Source organism: Mizuhopecten yessoensis, unplaced genomic scaffold, assembly GCF_002113885.1.
Source record: "Mizuhopecten yessoensis strain PY_sf001 unplaced genomic scaffold, ASM211388v2 scaffold10885, whole genome shotgun sequence".
Classification (NCBI taxonomy): domain Eukaryota; kingdom Metazoa; phylum Mollusca; class Bivalvia; order Pectinida; family Pectinidae; genus Mizuhopecten; species Mizuhopecten yessoensis.
Window position 1 is genome coordinate 913,665 of NW_018408770.1, and position 17,486 is coordinate 931,150.

The following is a 17,486-nucleotide window of genomic DNA, read 5'->3' on the forward strand; positions in this document are numbered from 1 at the left end:
GTATTTATTGATAACGGACGTATTTTATCAATAAATTCTAGGATTTGGTTGAATATAAATACCTTAACATTAAATGAAGTTAAAATAATAGTTATATTCATCCTAGTATTAATACTTTATGAAAAGTACGAATATATATTTAAACCCGCATAACCAGAATTGTCGCCCCTCGCACTCGCTTTGAAATCATAAACGAAGAGGCCCAAAGGGCCTGAAACGTTTGTTTGAACTATTTACATCAAGTTGAATTCACGGCAGTCATCTTAGATTTCTTATTGAATCCGAATTCAAATCACATTGAAAAAGTATCTCTACAATATTTGACCAAATTAAATCGATCTGATGGGTTTTAGACCTAACTAGAGCTGTAAACTATATATACTCAACTTAATGCCCGTCAAAAAAGGAGGACGCGGTTGGTTTTGGGACAAACCCTTCGTTTATATTAAAAATTGAGTACACTTAACTAAGTGGACAAGCAGATAAGATTTGGTTAAAATTTCTTCTCCATAATAAAAAAAATATGTGTTTTCAATATTCTATTTCTCTTTTCAACATACTGGAGAAGCATATTTCACGTTTATACAGCATATAGTGCAATTATCCAAAGAATGCTTTACCTCAGATCCTGACGAAGTCCCTTCATTCATGCTGAAGGAGTGGTCTGCACAGATTAACTTCCATTTTCCAAATAAGCCTCGCCCTCTTTCTTCAAAAGAGACCACACTTTTCATTCACAATATTCAGTCCCCTTAGCATAAGAGTTCTTCAAATCGAATTCTGTTATAACATCCATACATAAAGTTATTTATACCGCAGAAGTTGTCCTTTAAAGATTTGCCTCTATTCATCCCATTAGGAAAATTAGAATGAATTTATTCTTGTTTTCATGAACATGCTTTTTAATTGCATACATGGTGACAGAGCAGGAATTTCAACAGTTTTCATGTTATGGACCAGGAGCTGAAGCCTCATGTCGGGGTCGACCAAATTTCTTAAATAGTTATAGGGAGAGATTTTCAACCACGCCTGTGTTAATATCCAGGGACTAAATCCGGAGGAGCAGGGCTGGACCCCGGAGCCAATCTTGGTAGTATTGATGTATTGTTTTTGCCTGTTCAAGCCAACTATATGTGTGTATTTGGTTATATAGCGGGAATCTCAATCAGTTCTATTTAAACTTTGCATCAATATTTCTTCTCTAGTGGTCTCAGTCCTTCAGCCTTGCTACATTGTACATCTTTACAAAATATGAACACATTGCCCTCTCGACACTTTAAATCAAATGAGAGGGTAAAGATTTTTAAGCAAAATGCATTTAATTCCCATTTCAGGGAAAAGGATGTTCAAGACTGAATTTGATTAAAATCCGTTTACCGGTACTGAAGGTGTGGTATTTTCAAGAATTTCATTTATTTCCCTCATTTTGCCCCGCACCTCTAGATCTGCCCAAGAGGTCCATACCCTCTGTTTTGTACAATATTGAGTACCATTGGCCTAAGGGTTAACAAGAATGGCAGCTTCGATTCACATTTTCTGCCAGTAAGTCAGAAATAACTTGTTCGAAAAGCTTTGGTTATAGTAATATGCTGATATCTTTAATAACTGCGTTTGTCCAAAGCATATTTCTGCTTGAACAGAGGGACCACGTCGGCCCCATTCAAACTGCTTGTAGAAGAACAGATTGTAACACTGAAATTTATCAGCTTTGAGAGCTATCAGAAATGTTCATTTTCTACCAGTATTTGCAAGTGATTTACAAATGCCGGCCGATGAAGATGTTCATATTATGTCTTTCATTGGCATCGCTAACATCGCGTCAAAGGTTGTGATTGGTAAAGTATCCCTATCGATAGTATGTCACCTTTGATTAATGGAGCGGTTACGTTTTTTTGTGTCCTACAATCGTGCATTCGGTGTCCTGGCAACTTCCCTTCCCTTCTTGGTGGTGTCATAAGCTATAGCAACTAAGTACATCTCTATTGGTTTCGATATTGAGTGTAACATAAATAATGTTGTATGTCTTAATTGGTAATAATAATCTCAAGAACTAGGAATACAGAAATCACCTATTTGAAAGCCGTCTTACGGTACCATATGGCCAACTCGTTCATTTAGGACTCGTCAATTGTACTAAGATCAATTTATTGAAACATCCATGTATCAATTGTTCCGAAATAGAATACAGCAAAAACATGGGAAGTTCCGTAAAAAATCATTTATAACGTTACAAAGTTGGGGCTCTTGCATATGTTAAAATTACCATAGACCCTGCCCACACACGGATTTTCATGAAACTTAACAAGTACTTTAATCATACCATGTCTGAACATAAACAATAACTTTTATTCAAAGTTATGCAAAAAGAAAAGCCACACAGGACCTGACATGCACTTTGTCAAATTAATGCATGTTACTTACTTTTGAAGCTCCATAGCATCTCTCTTACTGTATGTTTTCCCATAAAAAATGCTTATATTGATTACAGACATGCTAGCAGTTAAAACAATACCAAATTTGAATGTATCGGTAAGATAGTTTAGTTGACGGTGAACAAGAACTGAACAGATTTTCATCATTATTCTGTTGAAATTGCTAATGTTTGTTATTTCAAACAACAAATTTTCAAAGTTCCACAGAGTGTCTCATTAAAATATTTTATCAAAATTTATTTTGATTATCTTACTATCAACTATATTTTTTTATTGAAATTAAACAAAATGAAAGCGTTTTTTCCATACTGTTGAATCTCTGCAACACAAGCTTGCATTTATCTTAATCTAGGTCACAGATGTAATGTACATTTTCCAACTATAATGTTTTACTGTCATTATATGCATAACTTGTATCACTATCCATTAATTTGGAAAAACGAATGTCAGATAGTATGAATGCATGCCAGATTTCAAGAAGGGGTTGGGGGAGGAGGAGGGGCGTTTAGGGCAAATAGACCGATTTTGTTATATTACCTTAACTTGCCTACTACTTGTATTGCATTTTGTCAGAAAACTATCAGTGTTTGGTTTATTTCAATACTATTGTATCAATCACCCATCATCCCATAGCTAAAGGGGGAGGTGTGTGTGTGTGTGTGTGTGTGTGTGTGTGCAATATATAAATGATCAGCGCACAAACTAGACTGGATGGGACACACACCAAAGACCTTCAAAATACTAGTTGGACTCTCTACCAACTGGGCTATCACAGACGATACCCGATATTAGCAAACAAACTGACTTCTTAAAATTAGACACACGTTTACAAGAGCGTTCTGATGAAGTTTGCTTTGAAGCATTTCCAAGAAACTATAATGTGCACACATTCCAACAGTTCGCTTACCAGTGGGGCAAGTACAGTAATAGTCGCTTACCAGTGGGGCAAGTACATTAATAGTCGCTTACCAGTGGGGCAAGTACAGTAATAGTCCGTGATAGGATCTGTGGATCATACTGAATCCAGACATTGTATATTGTTTGTGATTTATGTCTAGAATGAATCTTACCTCTGAGCAAACCAGATGAATGTTGATGCACCCAAACCTCAAAGTCACCTAAGGATTAAAATGTGCCGCTATATATCCTGCTGCTTGCTAAACAAGATCTAGACATACGTATACATGTTTTGAACTGGAAAGAATTCTATAGTAGTATGATATAAGAAACTGTTGTAAGACAATGTAAAAAAAGTTAATGAAGATGAAAGGAGAAATAAAAAAGAATTAAGCAAGACAGGCCAAGTTGCAAGGAAAGCTTGCAAGGCAGCAGCCAGACAGGAAATGTGTGTTGTGAGCAAAGGGTGATGTTGTCTTCAGTAAACGAGATTTTGTATATACTTGAGTTGTGGTTAAATACTGGGGTATGTCATGGAAAGATGTTATTAGTTGCGTTCATCTGATGCGAATGTGATGATGATGATGATGATGATGATGATGATGATGCAAGAAGATGGCACATCATGATGATCATGACGATGACAATATATTGATGATGATGATGATGATGATGATGATGATGATGATGATGATAATGATGATGAAAACAAAATATTACTGGGGTATATATAGCATGGCATCAAAAGGTAGCTGCCTTCAAGGATGTCTCTAGGTCCATTTTCAATCAGTCTGTGTTAGTGGGGTAGGTATATAAGACAGGCTAGTAGACTATGTTCCCGTTTCTCAATTTAAATTTAAAAAAATCACTAATGTTAACAATACCCTAAAACTATTTTAAAGACTTACGAAGATGAGACATCTAAGAAAACCTATAAAAATAGACTTTGAATGTTCAAGTGTAATTGTTTTGGTCGATATTTTTAAAGGAGTGTGGTAATGGTAAGCCTGTTGATATTTATATTACTGACTTAAAACATACAAAAAACATATTAATGGAATGCTTAGTTTCTCCACAATCATAATTTGAAACATCTACAAAAATCAATCCTGAGTGTGTGTATTTATGACATCAAATATCGGGGTACCCCCTAATTTTCATGGAAAACACCAATACAATCCCTTTCTGCCTTTTCTTTACAATCTTTAAAATAATAATATCGGTTTCTAAAGTGGATTCGTCTGAACATTCAAATTGCAAAGTTTGAATAAAATTCATGCGTGGGCAGATTAAGAACCCCACATTTAGGCTACAATTGAGGACTTGTACTTAGGGGAAGTATTTTATGTAAACCATGTCTGATTTAATTCCTCGAGGACAAATTCACAACATTAATGTGCCGCAGACAAATTATAGTAATTTATGACACTCAGGTTTGCAGGTGTATTAAAGGGTCCTGAACTCACACAAATCAGGGACGTACTGTCCCTGCACAAATATACTGTATGCCCAAATTAATTTGGCGGATAATGACTCAAAATTGAAAAATCTAAGATGGTCGTTATCACCAGACTGAAATTAATTTATGTTCCAAGTCATTTTGACTAAATAAGGAAGAAACCTGAATGATATGTGACTTAATGAGTTTATAAAGCCTCATATGCATAGATTTTGATGTAAGTTTCTTAATATGAATATGAATATTAAGAAAAGTACATCAAAATATATCCAGAACATAATGATAGCTAATTCGACAAAAAATGCATTTATGGTTAAATGCAGTTGACTAGGACATTGTTTAAATTACGGTGAAAAATATCTTATCGAAAACGTTTTCTTCATATATTCAGAATAAACAGTGTTGTGTCATCTTTATTTCATTGCTGTGGTAAAAGTCGGATGATGTAAGAATTCTGGAATCTGAATGCATTGTTGTGCCTATGTTCCCCAAACTGACCCAAAGAAATCGAGAAATGTTCTCAAGCAAAATTTTGTCCTTTTGACATTCAAAGTGAGTTAACATCGCTTTGAATTTGCTACTCTCTCCATATTTTTTTTAAGGGACACATGTGTCACATTCTCTCTGGCACCATGACACAAATAACTAGGATAGAGACAACTGAACGTTCTCAGACTTCTCTGTTGGTGGACTTGATTAGCCACCCTAGCTGAATGACCTTGAACAGATAGTAAATAACTATCTCAACATTGTGTCTATGAATGCTGTTGGAAAATATTCTTTATGCTCGGTGTAGCCAGGAATAATGTCACTGGACAAGTCTAGTGGGCGACAGGAAAATTAATTATTTGAAGAAAGTGTCAAAAACCCTTTTGGGAATCAAATAAATTTTAAATTGAGAACAACTATTATAAAATCATAGAATATAATTACTTTACTCGTAAAAATGACTGCATGGTCTCCTTATCGAGCTTCGATTCGATGCATTTTTTTCATTATCCCATCATTACCACTCATCCAGCCTTGTCCCTGAATCATTACTGGTTAATAGTTCAAACTTATATAAATAGGTACGCTTAAATTTCAAATCATCAAAAACAATGAATCAATTAAACAATATAAGTTAGTAACCGTAACATTAGTATTGACACTAAATTTGATTTTGTTTCAGGATTTATCTCCGATATAACGATATAATACAATATCACCGTCATCTCAGGAGCTGCCATAGGAGTCGGAGGATTGTTGACAGATAATGAGACAGATTATGAGGCGATATTACAACGGGCATCTAACAAAGGGTGACAAATATGCACATACATTGATACAATCGACACGAATATGTAGATTTCATCCATACAGATGCTTCACTGTACCATGCTAACACTCTTTGTATCTAGTATTGAATCGCATTGAATATCATCACAAACAACAGTAATTAGGACATTTATACATACAGCTGCTACAAGATGGTACGATAAAGATTATAGTTTGTTAGATCTAGGTATTGAATATTCAACTTATTTGTTTTATTAAAAATACCAACGTCTGCTACCACGGCAGTAAGACTTGTGAATCTAGTCTCATAATAACAAAAACAAAACTTCACCCTAATATTGATGTAATCTCTTACTGTACACCTGCTAATATGGTTGTAATCCATTACTGTACACCTGCTAATATTGTTGTAATCCATTACTGAACACCTGCTAATACGGATATAATCCATTACTGTACACCTGCTAATATGGATATAATCCATTACTGTACACCTGCTTATATGGTTTTGGTCCACTACTGTACACCTGCTAAAATGGTTGTAATCCATTACTGTACACCTGCTAATATGGTTGTAACCCATTACTGTACACCTGCTAATATTGTTGTAATCCATAACTGAACACCTGCTAATATGGATATAATCCATTACTGTACACCTGCTAATATGGTTGTAATCCATTACTGTACACCTGCTAATATGGTTGTAATCCTTTACTGTACACCTGCTAATATGGATATAATCCATTACTGTACACCTGCTAATATGGATGTAATCCATTACTGTACACCTGCTAATATTGTTGTAATCCATTACTGAACACCTGCTAATATGGATATAATCTATTACTGTACACCTGCTAATATGGATGTGATCCATTACTGTACACCTGCTAATGTGGATGTGATCCATTACTGTACACCTGCTAATATTGTTGTAATCCATAACTGAACACCTGCTAATATGGATATAATCCATTACTGTACACCTGCTAATATGGATGTAATATGGATGTAATCCATTACTGAACACCTGCTTATATGGATGTGATCCATTACTGTACACCTGCTAATGTGGATGTGATCCATTACTGTACACCTGCTAATATGGATGTAATCCATTACTGTACACCTGCTAATATGAATGTGATCCTAACTGTTAACCTGCAAATATGTATTTTATCCAAATAAACTGTACACCTGCTAAAATAGATTTAACCGATTACTTTACACTTGCTTTTTTTTTTTAAATATTTAGAAAACAAAAACGCATTTTGATTATTTCCAATAACTATTTGTTAAGTTTATAGGAGCTTTCGACAACAAAATAATCATTGTAAACGAATACATAATTTGCAACAAAAACTAAGTTGTTTCCCCGAGACCAATACAAGTATTCTTGCCTTGAACTTTCTTTATTTGGTATTTGCAATATGTTTTATTTCTTATTTCGCCGTTATTTGACACAATTGCATGGGATAAATACAACATGATTTCAAATTTTTACGATGTTCTGCTTAAATGAGGAATGCATACTAACAATGTTGTCCTTTTCGACAGGAACATAATTCTTGCCTGTAAACATTTTATAATTATAGTAGCTCACTTCAATATTTCCGCCAGTATTTAAAGAATTCCTGGATTTCAATGCAGTGCCAGGTGAAAATCCTTGTCGTTAACTGGTATTCGGAAAGATTGTTATACAAAAAGAAGAATGATTAGCTAGTATTTCGTCTTTCTTTTAGTATGTTTTAGACATCCAAGCCAAGAAAGAGTGGGTTTTTTTTTCATTTTGAATTTCAAGCTGCTAATTGTTTTAGAAAGCTTGATCTGATACACCTAACTCATTCTGAGAAAAACACAATTCAGAATGCTCTCAATTTGCCAATTGCCTAGATCGCCTTCAGCGAAATCAATAAGTATCATAAACGTCATATTCTATTTGACGACAGGAGTCTCTCGATAGTTTAAATAATTTATTTAATGCCCTCCTAGGTTTAAAATACGGGAAATATTTTGATTGTCTTTTTTGAATGTGCTTACTTAGTCGGACCGTAGTTATATGGAGATAAGGTTTTTCAAATATGCTGAAGGAAGAGTTATTCTATTATCATAAAAATTAAGCTTTCTTAACTTTTTTTATTTAAAGTACGGAAGCAATGTTTTTGGAATAACATAAATATCTTATTGGTTCTTTTTGTGTCTGAATAAGGTTGAATGTTAGTGATGTAAATGACATCAAATGCGGCTCTCGTAAAATGCCGTGTTACTTAAGATTTATTTAGATTTCACTTAGTCACATTGGTACTTTAAACACGTGTGAGCAGCCAGTGTCTAGTTTCAACTGTCGGAGTGTTTATTGTTCTGCTCCATCCTTGATTTGCTGCTGACAGATCTTGTGTACACAAACATTAATAGCACATTTACAATAGTTATACAAGTCTTCCCCAAGTTTAAGAAACAAAACCAAATAGGCGAGACCTCTTCCATCATGTATCCAAACAACAATGGACTCGATAATGTTCCAGCGGATCCCATTAACAAGATGAAGGCAGTAACTTTACCGCGAACTGGAATTAGATTCTCGTTTGTCCAACTCAACAGGCTTGGCCATGTGAAACCCAAAGCAATACCTATGACGCATACAGATATCCAGATCCCCACATCAGCCAGGAAGACACCACTGACGGAAAGTCCTACCAATCCAACGACATGTAGAAAGGTAGAAAGTACAAGCATCTTCATGGGTTTAAAGAAGTGAGCCAGATATGTACCGCATATTCTGCCACCGAGCATCGCAAAATAAACTACTGACATCAACCATGCTCCGGAAGCCTTTGTCCATCGTAGATGTTCAACACAGAACGCAGGCAAATATCCAGTAAATATGAAGTACACCGCCATGTAAAATGTCGAAAATATTCCAACGTTCAATAACTGAAGTCGTTTGATTGTTAAAGGTAAGTTTCCGAGAAAATGAGGTACTTCGTTAACGCTGCGCTTGGTACCGTTTTTAGGCCATTTGGCACACAATACAATGAATGGTAAGGTTACTAGGAAAGCTAATCCGGCTGAGATAGAATATGCAATATAAACGTTGGATACTGGCATTTCAATTTGTATTATGTTTGAGTTGGTAGTAGCGTTGGCAGTTGCAGCATTTCCCTCCATAATAAAAGTGCTTGTTGTGGCAACGGTAGAATTCCTTGGGCCGTTGTGCATGACAATGTCTTTTGTTCTCGGCAATAAAAATGGGCTCGTAACCATTGGAGAGATCAGACCGGCTGCACTGTCAGAAAGTAGGAACATGTTTAGATACACCCTGCCTCGTGATGTAGCTCCCCAGATTGAAATCGCAACGGATAGCACCACTGAAAAAAATGTTTCAAATAAATACACTTTATTACACATTATAAGACCATACAAGTACAGATACGTATGCTTTCGAAACATTAAAGATTTTAACTCGTTGAAATGATTATTAGTGAAGCATGTGATCTAGAAAAGCGGAAATGGTATTAATGAAGTTTCATAATTATATGTGTCGTGTTTCCACAAGCACTATAGCATCATCCTATTAAAAAAAACGTCATTCGAATTCAAAATCGATAAAACTATGGCCAGTTATAAACAAAGGAAAGGTTTACACGGAGACATATGGGAAAATTCAAGAAAAAATAGTTTCCCTTTCCGGGTTTTTGTGAGGCTTATGTTTCTCTTTTATTTTGAGAAACGAAGAAAGAAATTTTTTATTTTGTTGATTGTACGTTGACTCTTTTTGACATTTGCTTCTGTTAAATAACCTATCATGACAGTGGCAACATTATGATAATCGCTATACCGATCATGTAAGACTATTTCGATCTTGTAAGACTGTCGAATAATATATCTGGTTTGATGTTAGCTGACGTTGCATGTTTGGAAGAAACTAACAGTTAATTCCAAAAGAATCCTAAAATGTTAAACAGGAAGTTGATTGTCGCCATATTTGTGTGACTACAACAGAGTCCTCAGCGGTTATATAAAACAACCAAAGCATTTAATGAATATTTCATTCATCAAAAATACTCACCTACATTTATCACCCCCGCGCAAATACCATGGGCCAGGTGAGCTGTTATCATCAGTTCATAAAGTACACACCAAGGAATGAGTGCACGTGTAAGGCTGTAAATCGCCAAAGCTACAACTAATAACAGGTATCGGTTCCCTTTAGAGTAAAATGATCCGCCGATTATGGATCCTATCGCACTACCCGTGCTGTATGACGTCATAAAGGCGGATCCCTTTTCCAGGTCTGTGCCGGATATATACAGAATGTCCAGAAATGCTGGGCCTGTTTGGCCTTTGCACCATCCCTGGTGAAATTAAATTATCGAAATTAAAAATCGAAAAAAAAGTTCCACGATATTTGAAAGGAGCTTTACTATATACATTAAGGTATACTGCTGACAAAGACGTTGATTGATGTAGCTGCTATTCTTTTAATTTGGTATTTCAATAATATGTTAGCTAACAAACATGATGTAATAATTCTCTTAGATTTAGAAAGCTATTAAATAAGATTACAAAATCGATTTTGGAATCCAAAATAAAATAGTGTATGTTCAGCTATATGGGGAATTAAACATATAAGATTCTGTTATTTTCACATGGAATTTATGTGTTATTTTGGGAAAAACATTTTTTATGTTTTTGAACCTAAATCCCCAAAAAAGGTAAAATTCGTTAAAGTATTCCTTTAATTAAGTATCACTACCTTCCAACATCAATAATATCAAACGTTATAAGCGAAATGTTACCCGAATATTGTTAATATACAATGCAATGCGACAAATACAAACCAACATGGCGTAAACGAAGGTAGCACAAATGCTAAGTATGACCTTGGAACGGATGACTCTATTATGCCGGAGTTCAGTTATAAGTGATTGTTGTTCCTGCATGTGGGCAATTTTGGAATGACCTCCTTCATCTGTGTCTTCTTTGTCGTTGTCTCGAACTGATATTGCTTCATGTTCAGAACGGTTGATATCCAAACCTTTTCTGATTCCCGTCATTTTCGTCTGTTCCCTGTTCATAAATGTGCGATGAGTTGTTTTTGAACATCGTACTATAAATTTTATTAGCTTGCATAAACAGCAAAAACCCTGTCTCGATGGTACATTGTATGCTTTAACATGTACAAAATGTACTTTAAGTGCAGTTTTTATTTTCAAATGAATTGATCGAATTGAAAAGTACAGACGAACTCCACATAGCGTATTTAAACAGCAGAATGGATGGATCGGTCAGTATGTTGATTGGCTGGTGGCTGTGTGGGATGGGACTAGAGTGCATGCGTCCTTTATGTATGCGTGTGTCCGTTAATGTAATGATTATTTACAGTTCATTTCATTTACTTTACCAGCTATCTTGCATTTACTTAAAAAATAGTCTGTACGATATTTACCTCCCTTATTTAATCTGAATAAGCTTTATATGACAATTTGTGATACCTTATATTTATCAATTCATTAAGATATTTGTTAGTATTATTGATAATGGATAGTTGATTGATTTTGAAATGATGAACCCTTTTGGCAGGAGATGCGTGCCAAAGTAAGGTAAATTTAATCATTAACATGACTGACGTTTTTCATATGGTGAACGAATTCTTAGTAATTTTAATTTGAACGAACTAGATTTATTTGCATACTTGTTCGATCACAATGTCATTAATACAGTTTTGTTTAGTTTCTCTGAACTCTCGAACTCTTGACCAAGTGGTTTGTAGGCGATCAAACAACTTAACCACTCGGGCACCGTGGTCCCTGATTAATTTAGACAATTAGAAGCATATCTGGGTTAATGAAGTTCAATCTATAACCTTGACGTGTTCTCGCATGTATTCTGATACCAAGTGTTAAGACTGAAGGATAACGTCATTTTCACAGAGGACAATGTGATACTATACATAACACTTGAAAACAATATTATAATATATAAGATATGCAATAAATGTTATACTTTCTAATACGTTATCAAAATATGACTCTATATTTTTTCTTTAAAAAAATGTGCTAACTGTACTAAATGAAACGCAATAAATGTCATACGATACCGACTGGATAATAAAATATCATAATATGAAAAACGTTTGATCACAATTCATATCAGGTAATTGATGCGTCATAACTAATATTTTAACCTAGAATATGACTCATAAATCCTAATAGCATTTGTTTTAACATACATCATACAGGATTTACTTACTGACAGTCGCTGCGAGCACCAATCTTCTACAGTGACAGTGCTATAATGAGCACACTGCTCATGAATACGGGTTATCTAAAAGGTGAATGCCTATTTCCTTTGATATCTTGCGACGTGTCAGACGTACTTATCAGTCTATGAACCTGCTTTGAATTTCACTCTTATGGTAATTTGCCGTTTGGGAAATAAAACTTATATTTTTCTTATAAAATATCTACCATATACGAAGTTAAGAAGTATGCAAAATCTGAATTCAGGTGTATTCGAAAAAAACCTTTGCGGTACTAGAACACCGCTGCATTAATCACAACAGCAATGATCCCGTTTCTACCTATTATCTGGCTTTTGTGACATTCGGAATCTCTCGTTAACAATGCAGACAATATGTGTTGTTAAGTAAGATGAGGAATAACAGAAAACACTTTTTTCAGGAAACGGATATTTATGTGTATCGCCTGGATACTTGATACTGAATATTAATTATTTATATTTAAAAAAAAAAAAAAAAATCCTTTTGGTTGACGAATAAATAATATTTGGTTCTCCATTTACAGTGGAACATCTTTCTAATAAAAAAATATTATTGATTTATTCAGGATGTACTCGTGACAAAAACATCCACGTCCTAGATATGAATTCCATTTTCTTATATTTGGAGGCATTGTTCAATTTTGTTAAAGGCTAAGTCTATTCTATAGACTCTTAAGAAATAGCCGTCATTTCCACATAAAGTATTGATCGATTTAATATATTTTAGATATTTGATATATTTCAAATCAAAGAATGTGTTCAAATTTGGAACCTCTTGTGGCTTTCATCGATAAGTTTCATTTTCCCCTTGTGGTTCTGTAACCAGGGAAAGACATGAAAATAATGTGAGCTTGGAGCCTATTATAAGATATGAGAGGGTAAATTAGTGGTTTAATCATAAATGACATTATTTTGACAAAACTACTCGTTTTTTGCAAAACTTCTTCATTAGTTTGATATATTGTATAACTACACCAGCAGTTTGTTTGAATATAAATTAAGTTATTTTAATATGAATAGATGACTTGTTAATATAATCATCGTTATTTCAACTTATACATTATTTTAAAATGTAGATGGAAAACAGACAAAAAAGATACAGTGGTCCACCACTTTGGAATAGCCTGCCAGCATCTGTCACTCTCATATTGAATAGTTTTAAATCAGAGTGCAAATACACTTACACACCATTTACAAACAGACATATGTCGAGGGTTGGTAATCTCAAATATCTCTGAGATTTTATTCTGTAGCACCTGACATATGTCACATGTGTATCAATAAAATACAGCTTAAATACAATTTGATGCCCTTTGCTATCTTGTTTGATCTAAACCGATACTATATTAGCATACATATGTATCCTGTCAGTTTTTTTAATTTGACATATTGGTATATATTTGCATGAGACACAATATCATAACATGTCAATCGTTGCAATAATCAATAATTCTATATTTATGTTCGAATTTTATATTTTATGAATATACATGCAATATTTTATATAATGTTTGACACACATTTGCAATTATTAGTTACAAATTATTGTAAATGTATTGAACATTGAAAAAAGAAATATTGAAAATTACGACGTTTGATACATCATACAATATGCGTTTCTTAATTCCCAAAATGTATTCCTTGCATGACATTTAATTAACTTCCATCTTTCCAACTCCCCACCATTTTAGTTCTGGCGTTTGTCAACAACGCGTAGCGATATGAGTTGATATAATTGGACTTTTAATAAACAATCAAATTATGATAGTAGGTTGGTAAAATTTATTAAAGATATGAACTCAAGTACCTACTTTATTAAAATAAGTTATTAAAGGAATTCAATGATGTGGGTTTTGTTTTGTTTTTGTTTTACATTCTATTATTTATTTTGTGGAAAGGACCTTTTTTTCTGTCACGTAGGTTTGTTTAGACATGGAAGTGGTAAAAGGATCGAAATAAGTACTATCAGCTTGATGTGGCGCTTCGCGTTCCTAAGGAGGGTTTTCTTAAAAAATGTATTAAACAGAATATCTAACAGCGCACTCGTGAAAGATATCAAAATATTAGCCACACTGGTGAATTACATTTGGTATTACTGAAGACACTGTTAGGTATTTTATGTTTGTACAATTCTAGGACATGTAGAAAGGTTGAAAGCACTATCATCTTTATGGGTTTAAAGTAATGGGATAGATACGCACCGAATAATCTTCCACAGAGCATCGCAAAATAACCTTTTGACATCAGCCATCCCCCAGAAGCCTTTGTCTATCGTAGATGTTCAACACAGAACGCAGATAAATATATCCAGTAAATATGAAGTTCACCGCCATGTAAAATATCTAAAATATTCCTACGTTCACTAACTGAAGTCGTTTGATTGTTAAAGGTAACTTTCCAAGAAAATCAGGTACCTCGTTAACGCTGCCCTTGGTATCGTTTTTAGGCACTTTGGCACATATCACTATGAATGGTAACTGTATCCCCTGTATCATTGTCTCATGTTCAGAGCAATATATACCCAAACCATTTGTTTCCTTCGTCATTTTCATCTGTTTCCTGTCAAGAAATTTCCACAAGTTACACATATTAATGAAATTGTTTGTTGCTGTTTGTAAACACTATATTACAATTTGCTTAAGCTTGCATCCACCGACAGTGAACTATTCTACATGTCTAAACGTATACTAAAACATGAACTTACCTCGCCTTGTGGTAGCTAAAAATTCCACTGCAGGTTCGTACGAGGCGACTAATATGTCCCACCCCCTGTGGAATCTGGGGTGAGTTCTTCATTGTCTTCTTTTCAGGGGACATTCACTTGACCAAAAATAGACCTGCTGTGTTCCACTGTAGGTTGATTGCAAAAACCGACTTATCTAGGACCCTGTATAATTCGGGATTTTCTTCAGTATTTTCTACTAAGAGGACATGGACTATCCTTCTTTCTTACCTTCTTTTTTTCCGGCGTTGGCCCCCTCGGTACTCGTGTGACTTTGGTAGTTGCAAGGACGTTAAATTAAAAAAAAAAAAAGGGAAAGTAAGGATGAACCCTTTATCTTTTTAGCAGCAGCCCTTCAGTAGACAGGAGAGGCGCCTCAATTAATAGTACTGCTAGTGTATGTAACAACTGTAACGACACTGCAGGATCACTATGCGAAAATTGAACCAAGAACTAGGGTGGATCCATAAGGCGAATGTGAAAACCAGTTTATGTGACAGGGGTCGATGCTATACCATTTAAGTGGCGTTTCTGTGTTACACACATATGCATTCACCACATGATGATTTGGATCATTATGAAGATTTATGACTGCGACATCAACCTGATGAAATTTTTTTCACTATAGATAAGTATTTGTGAGTGTGTACAAATTGCTGGTTGTTCCGATTAATGCGCTATAAATTTACTAACACAAGTGAATATCTGGTCTCCCAGCTGTCACCGATGGTCCAACATTATACATTTAAATGTGATATTACGTTACACGAACCGCAGTGCTGTCTTCTTTGCGTCAACCATATGTGTAAGCCCGCTAACATATTATGCAGGTAAGATACCTTATTCTGATCAAGAATGGTTGCTTAACATATGACTAATATACCATACTTTTACCGTGAAAGAGACAGAGGTTCTTCGTAAACATCGCTGGATCACTAAAGTAATTGCCTCACTTGTATACAAGCAGGTTGCTGATTTGCTAGTGTTGATGAACAGCTTCATAAGCGAGATGCTGAATGGATGTTAATGACAACGTTTATATATCGGATGACATCACCAAGGGCATTAAAGCCGGCGGCAACAAACACCGGGAACTTTATGTCACTTTCTGTACTTGATAGAATTTCCACCGACCGGTATGGTAGCGCCTTCATTAAGAGCACGTTCAGCACGACGTCTACGGCCATGTTCACAAAAGTTAGGACTATTTGTCAATCAAGGTACTATCTAATTAGTTATTTGTGTTTTTGTAAGATCAATTACGCACCTTAGTGGTCACTATTGCCTCCTTAGAGCTCGGTAACACCTTCTCTCATGGTGGACATTCTAGCAACACAGATATCACCATCACTGCTTGGAAGCAATTTTAAAATATACCTTCTATGGGCTTTACCGTTTTTATTTACTGACTGTGCATACGTGTGCGTAGAGATAGAAGTAATCCTATAAAAAGGTAAATAATGGACTTATCTGCATCCTGGTACTTATCCTTGCGAAGAAAGGTTATGAATTCATTATCTACATTAATTTGTTCTGCAATGTTTGACCACTGAAAACCCTTTAAAAATTGAGGGCATTAAGATGTAGGCCAATGTCATACGTCATAGCATGTAATACAATATCACTATAAACATGAAGTAAAATATCCTGCTGTATAAAACATAATTATGTAAAAAGAACATTTTATAAATGAAGTAGTAAAATTTCATACTACAAAACAAATATTATTAAACATGTAGGAAAATATCATACTACAAATAATAGTGTGATCTCATTTATATTTAATAACTGTTCATTATAAGGTAACACAGAATTATTAAGAATATGGCATTATAATTCTGAGTACATCTTTCAAACGTACATTTCGTTTATGACATTATTGATCTTGTTACAAATGAATCGTTCACAGAAAATCCATGACAGATCTTTTTGAATTATGTACATCACACAATGTCATGCTTACATATTGTTACTTACTTTTAGTCGCAGTGACCATCAATCTCCATCAGTTACAGTGACGCAACGCCGACAATGAGAGAGTTTAGTAATAAGTAAAAGGCTTGACCTTGGAGGATGTCAGGCTGACTTAGTGCATTTACCTACTTTAAGCGGCAAGTGTGTGTCCAAACACTACAATTCTACTCTTAAGGTAGAATATGCTACCATCACCGCCCGGGAAAATGTATCCTTTATATTTGAATTTTATATTATATTTTCATATTCTATTGTTAAAATCAAATGCTCCAATAGCAGACTAAGCATATGTATATTGTTACCTACTTACCTACCTACCTACCTATACCTGCCTACCCAACAAAACACCATATTAACTGGCTACCTGCCTGGTCATGACCATAATTGTTTGCAGACATTTCTAATTTCCGATAGCTTATTCAATTTTTGTGGTTATGGC

The 17,486-nt window shown here is 34.7% G+C and overlaps 1 protein-coding gene across 2 annotated transcripts; it reads right to left on the bottom strand.

Annotated features, from left to right (window-relative positions):
• Window positions 1–7,386: 7,386 nt before the first annotated feature.
• On the bottom strand, window positions 7,387–12,372 carry LOC110463297 (sodium-dependent glucose transporter 1A-like). 2 transcript variants are annotated; one of them, XM_021517791.1, is made up of 4 exons: window positions 12,322–12,372; window positions 10,911–11,139; window positions 10,139–10,424; window positions 7,387–9,437 (listed from the first exon to the last, which is right to left on the bottom strand). In XM_021517791.1, the coding sequence occupies exons 2-4, from the start codon at window positions 11,124–11,126 to the stop codon at window positions 8,407–8,409; spliced, it is 1,533 nt and encodes a 510-aa protein (XP_021373466.1). In that variant the 5' UTR covers window positions 11,127–11,139; window positions 12,322–12,372; the 3' UTR covers window positions 7,387–8,406. The 2 variants fall into 2 exon arrangements, with proteins under 2 accessions (XP_021373466.1, XP_021373465.1); XM_021517790.1 differs by lacking the exon at window positions 12,322–12,372 and having other exon boundaries at window positions 10,911–11,178.
• Window positions 12,373–17,486: the final 5,114 nt, after the last annotated feature.